Source organism: Silurus aristotelis (genome assembly GCF_946808225.1).
Source record: "Silurus aristotelis genome assembly, chromosome: 5".
Lineage (NCBI taxonomy): Eukaryota > Metazoa > Chordata > Actinopteri > Siluriformes > Siluridae > Silurus > Silurus aristotelis.
This window is the reverse complement of record NC_139578.1, coordinates 27,327,032-27,341,616: the sequence shown is the minus strand read 5'-3', so window position 1 is coordinate 27,341,616 and position 14,585 is coordinate 27,327,032. Positions and strand designations below refer to the sequence as shown.

Below are 14,585 nucleotides of genomic sequence, written 5' to 3'. Positions count from 1 at the left end.
TTCTGGAGTATTAGAAGGAAAAATATATATTTTTTACATTTATTTAAATGCTGTTTCTAAATAAAAAATTTGTTGAATTAGTATTATTATATGTTTAATAATGTTTTTTTTTTTCATTTGTGGTTTAAGTTTGACCAGAAGGTGTTGTTTAACTTTTTTGTATTTAATTAACATTTAAATTGAATTATAATTTTTTATTCTATTATTAATTTCATATATATAATTGTATTTGTTATTTATTATTATTATTATTATTATTATTATTATTATTATTATTAATAATAAAAGTAGTAGTAATTGTAGTAGTAGAAGCAGTAGTATTAATATTAATGTTATTACTATTATCATTTTATCATTTTACTATTTTTATAAAAAAAAATTCAAAATTAAAAATAGAACAATATATTTAAAACATAATATAAAATAAAAAAAAAAAAAATACACTTGAACTAAAATAAAAATAATCAAATGTACAAGTAAGTTGAAAGGTTTTTATATAATTGTATAAAATATTGTTATCCTTTCTACTGTTTAAGCTCATTCCCAGGTTAAAAGTGGTGTAAAAAAAAAGGAAAAAGAAAAAAGAGATCTGATAATATAGTAATGGGACGCTCTATATAGTCAGATGCTCAAGGCATATATTGTTTATTACCAATTTGAACTTAATAATAAGATTTTGATTACCAATACAGCTTCCAGTCTACAATCTAGCTTTTAAAATATCACTTGATTCAACATATCTTCTCATATTTATTTCTTTTTTTTTACATTCTAGTAGATAAAAAAAAAAAAAACAGGATACTAATTCAAGGTAATGAAACTGTAGTGTGTTTTTGACCTGCAGATTATTTTATCATTATGGTGCTTTTAATTTATAATAAGCGCTTAGGTTTAGATGTTCCACATTCAGGTGATATTTGGATACAGATGATGTACAGTACACTTATAATCCTGGCACTGTAAACGTTTTTCAAACCTTTCACAGACTATGCAGAGTTTGTATTTCTGGGACTTTTCCTGGCTGAGATGTTTCTGAAGATGTACGGCCTTGGCTTCCGTCTCTACTTCCACTCCTCCTTCAACTGCTTCGACTGTGGGGTAGGTGTACTCTTCAGAAGTCGTCCATGATTCCCCGAGCTGAATCATCTTGCTCCTGTCAACAGAACATCATGACTTCACTGTACAACCTTTTTCTTTCTCATGCCTAGTCCTGACTGCGAGTACCAGCGGGGATTTTTAGTGTGTCATGTTGTATTATTCATCTCGTATCTTTTTTGCCCAGGTGATCATCGGCAGTATTTTTGAGGTGGTTTGGGGATTCTTCAGGCCGGGAACGTCCTTTGGGATCAGCGTGCTCAGAGCTTTGAGACTCTTGCGAATCTTTAAAATAACCAGGTATGTCCGGGAGAGGCCACGTACCATTCAGTGCATAAGTTTGTGTACCTGGTTTGTGTTAACTAGATATTAATTGGAGATAGATGCTTAGTGGTTAAGGCATTACACTTTGGATCAAAAGGTCAACAGTTCAAATCTACCACCAAGCTACCACTCCTGGGCCCCTGAGCAAGGCCCTTACCCTCATAGCTGTTCAGTTATATGAATGAGATAATTGCAAGTCTCTCTGTATGTAGGTGTCTGCCAAATGCCATAAATGTTAATAACAGTGATAGTGATAATCAGTATTTGCTCAGTGTTTAAGATGTTGGTCTTCTGGGCAGAAGGTCAGGAGATCAAATCCTAACACTTCAAAACTGCCACTGTTGGGCCCCTGAGAAAGACCCTTAACCCACATCTGCTCATTTATATAAAATAGATCATTGTAATCAGGATAAGAGCATTTAACAAATGTTGTAAATATAAATACTGAATGCATATTGATGTCACAAGTAAAAAAAAAAATCGATTTTAAAATGTAATTATTGTGAAAAACCTTTTTTCATACAGTCTCATGTTGTCTTCTAACTCGATAAAATCTGCCAAAGCTTTTGTATTATAGCTAATTTTTTTTACTTTTTTACTTTTATTGGTTTAAAATAATACCATCGGCACACATTTGGACTTTGGTAGCAATAGTAACATCTGAAAAGAAAATTAAGGAGAAAAAAATAAATTACACACAATTCTTCATAAAAATCATTAAAATCTTCATAGCAACTTGAGAAAACACCCTCTGACATTGAAACAAAAAAAATAATAAATACAGGCAAGAAAGCAATACGATGCAAACACTTTTTCTAGAAAGCTAAAAACAAGTAAGTAAGTAGAAAAGAAGTTCCTCATCTTGCGCCATTTCATTTTGAACTTTCGGGAAAAAGGTTGTAAAAAGGTTTGGCCACGTTTTCCTTTCAGTAACCATGCAAACTTTTGCACTCGAAAAAATCACAATGTGACATAATGTGACTAGTGAATGAGGATTCACCATTCTTCATTTTCAATGCCTCTCCTGCTTTAATCGATCAGGTACTGGGCCTCTTTGAGGAACCTGGTGGTGTCTCTGATGAGCTCCATGAAGTCCATCATCAGCCTCCTTTTCCTGCTCTTCCTGTTCATTGTGGTGTTCGCTCTGCTCGGGATGCAGCTGTTTGGTGGCAGGTAAGATCCGTATGTGCAGTGTGAGAAACAAACTATACATTTCAGTGACAATTTAGTACAGCTTATACATTTTATGCGAATCCATCCATTAAATAAAAAAAAAGAAAGAAAAACAGCATTGGCTTTAGCTTCATTTTTGAATTATGTAAAGAATTGAATGTATTTCCACATAAACAGCCCATGAAGCTACTGAACAACTCAAGAACTTGGATGGATTTGAAATGTAATTAATAAAAACAATGATGGAACTGTAATGAATGGACATTAGGTGATGAGGATGAGTTTTCTTTTAGAGTTTGGTTCCTCTAAATGTTTCTTCCTCGTACCATCTTAAGGAGCTCACGGGCTCACTCATAAGGGATTTGTATTTATATTGTGCTCAAAGCAGCTTTACAGAGATAAATCGGTAATGAAATAATGGTTAAGTTTGTTTCTTAGAATTGTAAATTTGTTCCTAATAAGCAGAACAGTGGTGACTGTGGCAGGGAACCCTGAGAGGAACCAGAGTCAAAAGGAAACTCGTCCTCATCTAGTTGGCACCGAATGTCCATTCATTACAGTTCAATTTAATGCCCTAAATACACTTTATTACCAAACATTTGTGAACACGACCTTTTCCTGCCATATGTGGTTCTTCTCTAAAGTGTTACCACAAAGTTGGAGGCACACAATTGTATAAAACGTTCATTCATTTGATCTTTAAAACCCAAACCTGTTCCAACATGGCAGTGTCCTGTGCACAAAGTGAGTTCTATGAAGATATTGTTTACGTGGTTTGTAGAGGAAGATCTCCTGCTATAGAGCTCTGATCTGCTACTAAACATCTTTGGGATGAATGTGAACGCTGACTGCATTTCAGGCCTCCTCACCTCACCTACATCAGTACTTAACTTTATTTACACCCTTGTGGCTGATGAACACAATCTCTGATGAACGCAAAATCTAGAGGAACACCTTCTAAGAAGAGTAGAGAGACTTATAAGAGCAAATTGGGACTAAATGTGGACTGCGATGCTCAAAAAGCACATACCATACTTATGACCAGATGTCCGCAAATTTTTGGCAATATAGTTTATGTCCATGTCATGTCAAGAAAAAATTCACATGAGATGACTAGATCCAGTTTTTCTTCAGGTTTCACAACTGTGTAAATCTTAACCACTTGTTTTTAATCTGAAAACGTTGTTTATTATTTGTATTTATGTTTTGTTCATCAGGTTCATCTTTAAAGATTACACTCCTGCCAACTTCGATACGTTTCCAGCTGCTATCATGACGGTTTTTCAGGTCAGTGCCAGATCGCAGCGACGAGACGAGACAAGACGAGACAAGACAAGACGAGACGAGACGAGACGAGACGCTTTCATTGTTCCATTTACACTATATTTATCCATTTATGACTTTTTGATTTTTTAACGTCTTGTTTGCTTTGAACTGCAGATTCTGACGGGTGAAGACTGGAACGAGGTGATGTATAACGGGATCCGCTCTCAGGGAGGGGTACAGTACGGCATGTGGTCGTCCATCTACTTCATCGTGCTCACCCTGATTGGTAATTGTATCCTTCAGATGTTTAGGAGAATAAAATCAGGTGCAATTTGTGCAGCTATGACTTAAAACTGTTACAGAAGCCCGGAAAGGCATGTATACTGATGTAACATGTCTTCATTTTATTTTCTTTAAAATGACTCATTTTAACTTTTACTCTTGGCCCTACAATTTATTTTATTTTTTTTTAGAACATCATGAGACCAATAAATCGTAAACTTTAAACATGTGCTAGTTGCATTGTTTTAAATATATGCATAAATATATTTATTTATGCATATGGTGTCTAGATTATGGTGTCAATTACAAAGTTTGTGGACATCTGGCCATAAGACTGCTATGTGCTTTTTGGATGTTCAATATAACATTTAGTCCCAATTTGCTGTTATACTGTAATAACCTCCATTCTTCTGGGGAGATGTATCACTGGATTTTGTTAGCGTGTGGTCAGTGTTCTAATATCATCCCAAAGGTGTTCATCCCAAAGGTGTTCCACTCCATCCCATGCTAAGCACATTGTCATGGAGCTGGCTTTTGTGCACAGAGGCATTGTCATGCTGGAACAGATTTGGGTCTCCTACTCAACAGTTTGGGGAATAACATATTGCTGGAAAAGTCAGGTGTCCCAATATAGTGTAACTAACAAATATGGCCACTATGATGTGTCTAAGCAAGGTCAGAAAGTAAGGAATCATGCATGGCCAAGGAACTCTATGCATGATGATCCCACCACTATGCTTCACTGTAAGAACCTAGACAACACACACTACAATTCCCATCAGCCACTGCACCAAGGGTTTGTTTTCCTATTTGATTCACATTTCCCCATAATAAGTGCTTCACTATTCACTTCACTCTTGGTCTTTCGGTTTGTTGTCATTCATGGTTGTTATTGTGATCCTCATTCCACGGGTTAAGTCATGGCATTTGTCTCATTATGTCTCATCATATTGTGTTTGGTTTTTCTTGAGTTTATTTTGTACCCTTTACACTTTACTGGCATCTGCCTTCAACCTACATTACATCACACTAAAAATGGGAAATAACTAATTTCCCATTCATGAAGGTAAAATAAAGTTATAATGCGATATAATATACACAACACTCCTAAAGGCTAATTTGTTAGATTCCCAATACAGGTACAGTCTGTTGTATGGGTTTTATTTAAATACTTTCTTTTCGGCTTCTCCCGTTAGGGGTCGCCACAGCGGATCCTCCGCACGTTTGATTTGGCACATGTTTTACGCTGGATGCCCTTCCTAACGCAACCCTCCCCAATTTATCCGGGCTTGGGACCGGCACTAAGAGTGGCTGGGGATCAGAATTTCTTTTTATTTATGAGCGGATAAAAACCTACCCTGTCAAGCAAACAGCGGGCCACCAATCAGATCAACAGCAAGCACAACATTTTGAGAAAAAGAAATGATGGAAGAAACTCCTGACTCAAACTCACCACAACACACGTGTCCTTATTTGCGCGATTCTTTTCTGAAGTAAAAGAAGGTTTTGGGATCAGGATTATTGTAATAGACATCAATCAGCGTTTGAATCATTAATATCATATCTATGAATAGATTGTTGTGCTGAGAGTCACATTAAAGTCTTTTCACAGTTGATTACGTCTACTTTATCTCTAATTTAACTTTTATGTTTTGTGTACTTAATCACTGGTTTACATGTATGTAAGGTTCATTTTTTTTATATCTCTGAAACTGACCAATACCATATCTGGAACATACATCTTCTGGCAACATCACTTCAAATCCAGGAATGTTATCCCATTCCCATAATAGTTTAAGAATACAGCAGTTATGGATGTAAAAGATTTACCACACTCCTTGACTACAATTCGACCAGACACACTGCTGAATGTCTTCTTGGCCATCGCTGTGGATAATCTCGCCAATGCCCAGGAGCTTACAAAGGTACATGAGGTCCTATAGTTTCAATTTATATTATATGCGTAAACATTCAACTGACACATAATCCAATAAATCTTACTCTATTAAAAGGATGAAGAGGAGGAAGAAGCGTTTTTTAACCAGCGCCACAAGGGCCGGGAGTTTGGCCTCTCTGAGTAAGTTTATGACTCCTGTCAGTAAGTTTATGCCTCATGCTCTTTGTATTTCCCAGATATACTGCACATTAGCTGCAACTAGCTGGCAGGAGTTAGCATGATGAGAGAATGCAGTGTTATTCTAAAAGTTCTTGTGATCAAACTGTTTCGACCCTCTACATACAGCCTAGCATCATTTATTAATGTGCCATCCGTCTGTCGCTTTTCGAGTAAGTCTTGTAGAACGTTCCTTGACGATCGTAAATTTCAAGATAATGGACGTCTAGCGTTGTTGTCTGTTCAGCGTTGTTGAGGTGTCATGGAAGAAAAATAGGACGGGTGTTTCAAAAATTCAGTTCCAATATGGACCACATACGGAAAATATACAACTATATTAAAATTTTTGCCCGAATTCTTCCAATCCCGTGAAAATTTGTGCATACAGCGTATTTAACATTGCCGTATTTGATACTTGCATGAAAACTATATCTGGAGAGAGCTTTCCCCATTCTAGATGCTTTTATACTGTATAAAAAGTCCAAGTTCGTACGATTCAAACGTTATTTTGACCTGCAAATCTTTTTTTTCAGAGTATTTCAGGGACAAACTTACACTTATAAAAAAAAACATTTATTTTTATCACCACATAATCTGCGTAAAGCTGCTTTGAGACAATGTTCATTGTTAAAAGTGCAAATAAATATGAATTGAATTGAATTTTAATTTTGTGCTTAGGGGTTAGTGTCCATAAACATTGTGTGCTATCCTTCTTTACTGCATTTCCTCCAATGCCTCACTTTCCCAATTTTACTTGACATTAGGTGTATTACAAAAAAAGGGAATATAAAAAAATATATTCGTGTTGGTGTTTTCACACTTAATAGGAGAAACTTTAAGCTTTGCTTATGTGTTTTTTTTTTTTTTTTTATAAATTTTTTTTTTTTTTATCAATTTCTGATAAAATGCAATCTTGTGAAAGGTCTGTGCTACTTTTCCAACAGAGGCTAAGGCTAAGAGTGAATACAGAAACCAAAATACTTGAAGTTGTTTGGACAAAAATTGTGTATATAAATAGGATAGTACAGTTATTAGCATCAATGCTACTAAATGAATGAATGAAAACAATAGAGAAGACAGAACACTTTAATAGTGATAGCGAAACTATAATAACAGAGGAAGGTGAACATGGACAGTGGCAAAGAAATGAAACTAAGAAAAAGGGACTGGAATTAGCACTGTAATTAGCTTAGTTGGCTAACCTAACAGCCAAACAAGACTAGCTGACTAAACTAGTCTATGCTAACAAAACACAACCAACAAGAGCCAAAATAATCTGACATTAGGGGCTGTAGGGTGCTGATTATCTTTAGGTTCTTGTCTCCTGTGTGGTACATTTCTGGTCATGATTCAATTGAGATTGACAGAGGGCTCCACCTATAGCAGGATGGCATTTACCTGGAACAGTCTAAAGAACAAGATAATTGTTATCAGTCATTCCTGAAATAGTTTTTTTTTTTTTAATAAATGTGAAAAAAATGTGTTTTTACCAAGAGGTTACCCAGAAACCAGAAATCTGTCCTATCCCTGAATGTTAGAGACTCCTTGCTGAATATAAATGTAAAATAAACTTATTTTTGTTTTCGGAAAAAGTTTCAGATTAACTATTGTTACCATAAAAACAATTAGGGAGAATTAGCAAACTTAAGCGACACCTTCCGACCAATCAGAATCAAGAATTCAAAATCAATATATAATAAAGTGTATTAAAGCTGAAGTTTGTGCTGTCTTTTTAACAACTTATGCAGATATAATGTTAGTCAAGGGTTAGGAAGAATATGCTAAAATTTGCCTGAAGTAACTTTGCATACTTGCATTTAACAAATGAAATGGATTTTAACTATAAAAAAACAATAAAAAATGACCAGCAGATTATTGGGATCTATATTTGAGGTACCAGAAAAGCCTGATTTCCTGAGCCAAGAATGATGCATGCTTGCCTGCTTGCACTCTTGCATGCTTGTTCCCTTTTACCTCTTGTAATTCACTAGAGGAAAAATAAAAATATTTTAAAAAATCAGTATCAATTTATTGTCCGATCTCCTTTAACCCATGTTCAAGTTAAACCAAAAAAGTGTGAAATCTCCTCTAAAATGATAATAAATTGTGTTGTCATGCATCTTGGATGATGAAATTCAAACTATTGACCCATGCTTCCAGTAAAACTCTTTGCTTGATGCATTCAGCACAGCTTAAAGGAGTTAATGCCACAATATTATGATGCTACTGTACCTACTGTACCATTGTATTGTCTTGTCAGTTTATGGTTATGGAGTGACAAAGACCAAACTATCACTGACAGTTAAAAACTATACGACCAGCTTTTCCGAACATCTCAGAAAAGTCAGTACTGTTGTTGTGAGATATTTCAAGTCGTTGCATAAGAAACTGCAGGGCTCTAAGCCTGGCTAGACAGCCATGTGTCCACCGCCTTAGCGACTCATGAGCGCTTTTCTCAGGGGGAAATTAAAATTTCGATGTCTTGAGTTTTCTCGATCGACGCAACCCACGGCATTTGGCAGAAAGTATTGCGAGGTTTGTCCGTGCGAGAACTGAAGTTTTTGAAAGAACTAGGAAAAAGGATTACTGGCTTTGAGAACGTGACACTGAAGTTTGGGCTTTTGAAAGCTCTAATAGGAAAGGAACGCAGGGGGCTGAAATGTACAGTGCAGTAAACGTGCCACGGAGTGCACTCTGTGTGAGAGAAAGTGCAGTGACATTTCATGGCTACAGGGATCCTAATGGATTTTCGGCCTCTGGCTTGGATTGAGTCTTGCAGGGTCTTACCGTTGGGTATTTCTAGGATTTGAGACCATCCAGAAGCCGGAAACCAATAGGACAACTTGCTTGTGTGTGTGTGTGTGTGTGGGGCGGGGGGGGAGTTTGCTCGGGTAGACTTGAACATCAGATTGATAGCATAGCTGGTTTAAAAGAAAGTAAGCAAGTGTAGGCCAAATGAAACATCTCAATGATATATTTAATAAATCTGGTCATTGTTAGTGATCCTGACTTGGTCTTTGTCACACTGATTGTTTTTTGTCTGTCTGCTGTACAAATACACTAATGGCTTATTTCCAACCAATCATTCATTTGGTCACATGGACAACAAAAGAATGCGTATCAATGTGAGTAACACTGTCTCTCTCTATACCCCTTTTTACCTGTTCCACCTTCCATCTTCCACCTTCATCTTTTTGTCTCATTTCCTCCACTTCTTTTTCAACACATCTGCTCTTACTCTTAACACACAGTTTATGTGTTTTATTTGTTCTTTTCATTGACTAGCCAAAAATTTTCTAGGGTCTTTCGTTCATTTTTTATTCCCCCTCTTTTTGAATGCTTTTTTCTAGCAACTCTGAATTTCTCCAACCCGAAAACAAGAACCATTGTTTTGATACTTCTAAGTTTTCTGATTAAACACAAAACACACTTCCTGTGAATGATAGCGATTGGTTATGTGAAACGAATTATTTTTGTGACTAAGTCTGTGTTTTGTGGAAGCAGACGGAGGCGCAGGCCGTATCTCTACAGAAAACGAGCCATTCACAGAGGCAGGCCGAACCCAGCTGAGGCTGAGGAGGAGACGGTGGGGGCGAAACAGTGTGAGGAGCAGCCTTCTTCTAATGCCTTTGCCAACCGACGTGACAGACGCAACAAGATCAAAATGTCTGTGTGGGAGCAACGTGCCAACCAGCTGCGCAGGCGGCGTCAGATGGCGAGTCGCGAGGTTCTGTTTGACAGCCCTATTGAGGACCCTATGGGCACACCAATGAGTGGCCACCACCAGCCTCACACTCTTGTACCTTCTGCTGAAGCCAGTCCAGCACACCTGCCCGAGTCGCCCATGTCAGTCGTCATGCCTTTACCCGAACCACCCATGTCGATCTCGATTCCACTCCCTGAACCACCTGAATCTGAGCCAGTGTCTCTGATGACCTCTGGGATGGAGGACAGATCCTCAGTCGGGGTTCATCGCTCCAATACAGACAGAAGACACCGGGTGGCACGCAAGTTCCGGGCTGCTGCAGCAGCAGGTGTCGTGCAGGGTGGCCGACACCGGAGACACAGGCACCGCGAGTCCAGGAGCGAGATTAAAAACACAGACGAAGAGCAGTTTCAGGAAGGCGGAGATGATGCAGAGACTTGCCAGTCTAGACAGAGCTTACTGACGGATAACACTGAGATGATTATCTCCCATCAACCTGACAAGGAACCAAAAAGGTACATTCCTGTCTTTCATCCCAGACAAGCAAACGTTTTTTTAGAATAATCTGTCTATGGTTCAGGGTTTTGGTATAACCTGAGTTTTACAAGACTTGGAAGTATCGCACCTTAACTCTGCTATGTTTAATGTTCACACTTTATTTATGTCTAATGTTTACTCTTGCTGTTCACAGTCTTTGCACCTTGGTCCATTAGTTATGACATTTCGTAATGTTGTATACTGTGTATGTGGAAGAATGGCAATAAAGCTAAAGTCGAGTTGAGTCGAGTTGAGTCGAGTTGAGTCGAGTTGAGTTGAGTACACCCTGGCCTGAGACACCATGCAAACACATATTCAAGCACAATTTAGCTAAATCAATCCACCACCACTATGTACTGCATTTGTATGGGAGAAGAACACTAAAAAACCCAACAGAACACCCACACCCACATAGAAACAGCAGATACCAGAATAAACTCCACATAAAAAGTAACTGAAGCCAATTCCAGTACATACTGTCTTTGAGTCAATTTGTTTAGTGTAGGCTTCTCTTAAAAACTGTTGTCCATCATTACAGGCCAAGAAAGAAACTGGGGTCAGACATGATACAGCACCCCTGGACCAGAACAAGTTAAGGGCCTCGCTCAAGGGCCCAAGAGTGGCAGCTTGGGCACTGTGTTGCTTGAACCAATCAGTAGTGTCCTCACTTTAGTAGGGATTGTTTTTGAAACACTGAATCAGGACCTAAATTGGGATCATGGCCAGGCCAAAATAACATTGTTTAGCAAAATTTAAATGATGAAATCAATAAAAAAAAAATGATATACAGTTGCACATCCATTTGTGTTTGTCCTCTGTGGCTTGCAATGTAGAACACCTGTGCTGTTTTTTTTTTCAGGGACGGTGTGTGTGAGGTTTCAGGGAGATCTGACGTGTCCGAGGGAGAGTCTGGAATTCAGTGTACCTGCACGGCCCTTGGCGAAGAAGGAGAGGCCGAGTTCTGCCCGCAGCACCGGGGAGAAAATACTCCAGAGCATAATTACATCTCAGGGGAAGCCATCGATAATGAGAACAATGCCTGCTATTTAAACCAGGGCGAGTCGATGATGGAAGCGGGCATTTTGAAGGAGATGTCTGCGCAGCCACTTTTAGAGTTAACGCCAATGACTGGTAAAGTGATAAGCTATGTCGGGTTTGCTATCGTTAACTACGCTGTTTGTTTAGTAATATCAGTTTAATACCTGAGACAAATATTCACGCAAATAGCCAATGAACCGTGTATACATCCGCTGGATTAAGTAGTTTATTGTCCATGTCTACAATCTCTAATCTATTGCAGTCAGTTTTAAGGATGTGGAAGCTTCTCACATGGAAAGGACCAGTAGAGACGAGGATGATGACGATGACTTGGATGAAGATGCCCCAACGAAAGCCGCCAAACCCGAAGCCCCAGATAGCATGTTCATTTTCAAAAGCAAAAACCCGTAAGCTTTACAACAGTTATAAAGCCATTTATTGTATATTCATTCATTCATTTTCTCCCGCTTATCCGTAATCCGGGTCGCGGGGGCAGCAGTCTAAGCAGGCCCCCGCCTTCGACTGCTGCCCAATCCTCACAGCACCGTCCCTTACGGTCCCTCCTGCAGGTGGTGAGCCCACAGGAAGGCGGCCCCACGTCACTCCGACGTCACCGACCTTGATATTTCCCTCGTAAGGGACCCCCGGAGCATAGAGGGTTAAGGGCCTTGCTCAAGGGCCCAAGAGTGGCAGCCTGGCGATACCGGGGCTTGAACCCCAGACCTTCCGATCGGCAACCCAGCGACTTAACCGCTGGAGCCACCACTCCCCCTTTATTGTATATTCAATAGCCAATAAAGAAATTCAGAAGCCAATAAATAAATCAATAAAAAGTAGAGTAAAGCTTGTTTACACGGATCCGTGTTTGTCTGTAGGATCCGGAGAATTTGCCACTATGTAGTGACACTACGCTACTTCGAGATGACCATTCTGCTTGTGATCGTGGCTAGCAGCATTGCTCTGGCTGCAGAGGACCCTGTGAGCACCAACTCTGAGCGCAACCGGGTAAAAAATTAAACCTCTTATCCCCTTCAGGAACCCAACTTTGACTAGTAGGAACTTTCATTCAACACACTTTTCCCCATTTTTTAACATGCAATTTGTACACATTTACATTTACATTTATACAATTCAGGCAGAGACCCTTATCGGGTGGTGGTGGTGTTGGGGGCGGGGGGTTGGGTGGATGTTGGGTCATGACCTTCTGATCAGCACATAATTTCACATAATTGTTAAAAAAAGATAAACTGTGCAAAAACATGTCCTGGGCTAATTATTACATTTTCTCTCCGTGCAGGTACTTCGTTACTTCGATTACGTGTTCACGGGCGTGTTTACATTCGAAATGATCATAAAGGTATGTACTGTAATGTGGAAAGAAAGAAAGAAAGAAAGAAAGAAAGAAAGAAAGAAAGAAAGAAAGAAAGAAAGAAAGAAAGAAAGAAAGAAAGAAAGAAAGAAAGAAAGAAAGAAAGAAAGAAAGAAATCTTGTCACATTTACATTACAGTATAGAGAAATTCTTTTTTGCGTATCCCAGTTATGTTAGGAAACTGGGGTCAGACATGATACAGCACCCCTGGACCAGAACAAGTTAAGGGCCTTGTTTAAGGGCCCAAGAGTGGCAGCTTGGCCACTGTGGGGCTTGAACCAATCAGTAACTTCAATGTGTTGTCAGATTTCACTACACATACATCTTGCTAGTTGCTGCCTAATATATTGAAAATGCTTCATTTACTTAGTGTTCATATTTGTTAGATGATCGACCAGGGCCTCATTCTTCATGATGGCTCCTATTTCCGAGACTTGTGGAACATCCTGGACTTCATCGTGGTGGTTGGAGCTCTCATTGCCTTCGCTCTTACGTGAGTGGATTTCCATGTAGATTACATTGTTGTGTCGATGTCATTCTAGTTAACTGCCTTTTCATATAGTGTAAGGTATTGCCATTAATAATAATGTATTAATAATCATTTTTATTTGTATGGATTTTATAGATATGTTGGAATTATAGGTAGTCAATTTTTTAATTTTACTTTTCATTTGTTTAACTATAAAATATGTGTCTTTCATAATATTTGTAACTGTCAGTCTCTGACTATGGTGTCGGTTAAAAATAAATTGCAATAAAATATCACTCTTTCACAGGTTATGAAAAAGGAAGAATATACACTACATGGACAAAAGTTTGTGGACAACTGAGCATAAGATTTGTATATGATTTTTGAACATCCCATTTCACATTTAGTATCAATTTGCCATCATTATACCTTTCACTCTTCTAGGAAGATGTTCCACTAGATGTTTGAGTGTGTTCGTGGAGATTTGGTAGTCAAGTCTGGTACTGGTATTCAATACGTTTGGAGCTCTATAGCAGAAGATCTTCCACTCAAAATCATGCAAATCATAACTTCATGGTGCTGGCTTAGTGCTCAGGAACACATATGGCTGGAAAAGTCAGGTGTCCCAATACTTTTGTCCAAAAAGTGTAAAAATCTGAAAAAAAATGTAATTGTTTGATGCGTCACTGCAGTGTTTTCCTGTTTTTTTTTTTTTTATCTCGTTCTTGTTGTAAATGTCTTCTTTTTCTCTGTCGTCCCTCTTTCTCTATGTTTTCTCTGTGGACTGTCTCATTGTGGCTGCCAGGAATGTTATGGGGTAAAGCCACACACTTCTCCTTCATATCTTTTTTGTATCAAGACATATTATTTCTGACAGAAACATTCACGTGTGCAGCCTTCGTGTAGTGTTTTGTCATTTTGAAAGCTTTTGTTCATAGGGATAAGTTTATCTAAAAGATGCAAAGTGTACACTATGTTCAAACTTGTGTATGTTATTTCCTATTGAAAATGTGATCAAATTGTGGTGTCATAGTTTTTCCTATTTCCCAGAATATCTTTATGACATGGGCAAAAAATGGAGTTAGGAATGTATCCATAGTTTCTAATTCCACTGTCGCTCTTTGTCTGAATTTACCATATTTAAACACACCAATTCCAAAAAAGTTGTAAAGGCAGTGATGTGCAAATCTCATAAACCCATATTTTATTTAC

At 38.2% G+C, this 14,585-nt stretch overlaps 1 protein-coding gene across 3 annotated transcripts in view; it reads left to right on the top strand.

The window, feature by feature from the left end:
• cacna1eb (calcium channel, voltage-dependent, R type, alpha 1E subunit b) overlaps nucleotides 1-14,585 on the top strand; it is a 93,025-nt gene that overhangs the window by 43,634 nt on the left and 34,806 nt on the right. For 2 of the 3 annotated variants that reach the window (XM_083542560.1, XM_083542561.1), the window contains 13 exons: nucleotides 986-1,098; nucleotides 1,283-1,395; nucleotides 2,461-2,592; nucleotides 3,810-3,879; nucleotides 4,033-4,150; nucleotides 5,998-6,065; nucleotides 6,153-6,217; nucleotides 9,758-10,474; nucleotides 11,356-11,627; nucleotides 11,797-11,941; nucleotides 12,410-12,539; nucleotides 12,832-12,891; nucleotides 13,291-13,397. In XM_083542560.1, the coding sequence (XP_083398686.1) occupies nucleotides 986-1,098; nucleotides 1,283-1,395; nucleotides 2,461-2,592; nucleotides 3,810-3,879; nucleotides 4,033-4,150; nucleotides 5,998-6,065; nucleotides 6,153-6,217; nucleotides 9,758-10,474; nucleotides 11,356-11,627; nucleotides 11,797-11,941; nucleotides 12,410-12,539; nucleotides 12,832-12,891; nucleotides 13,291-13,397 (2,110 nt within the window). Of the gene's footprint in view, nucleotides 1-985; nucleotides 1,099-1,282; nucleotides 1,396-2,460; nucleotides 2,593-3,809; nucleotides 3,880-4,032; nucleotides 4,151-5,997; nucleotides 6,066-6,152; nucleotides 6,218-9,754; nucleotides 10,475-11,355; nucleotides 11,628-11,796; nucleotides 11,942-12,409; nucleotides 12,540-12,831; nucleotides 12,892-13,290; nucleotides 13,398-14,585 lie in introns of all 3 variants that reach the window. The other variant, XM_083542559.1, reaches the window with a different exon arrangement.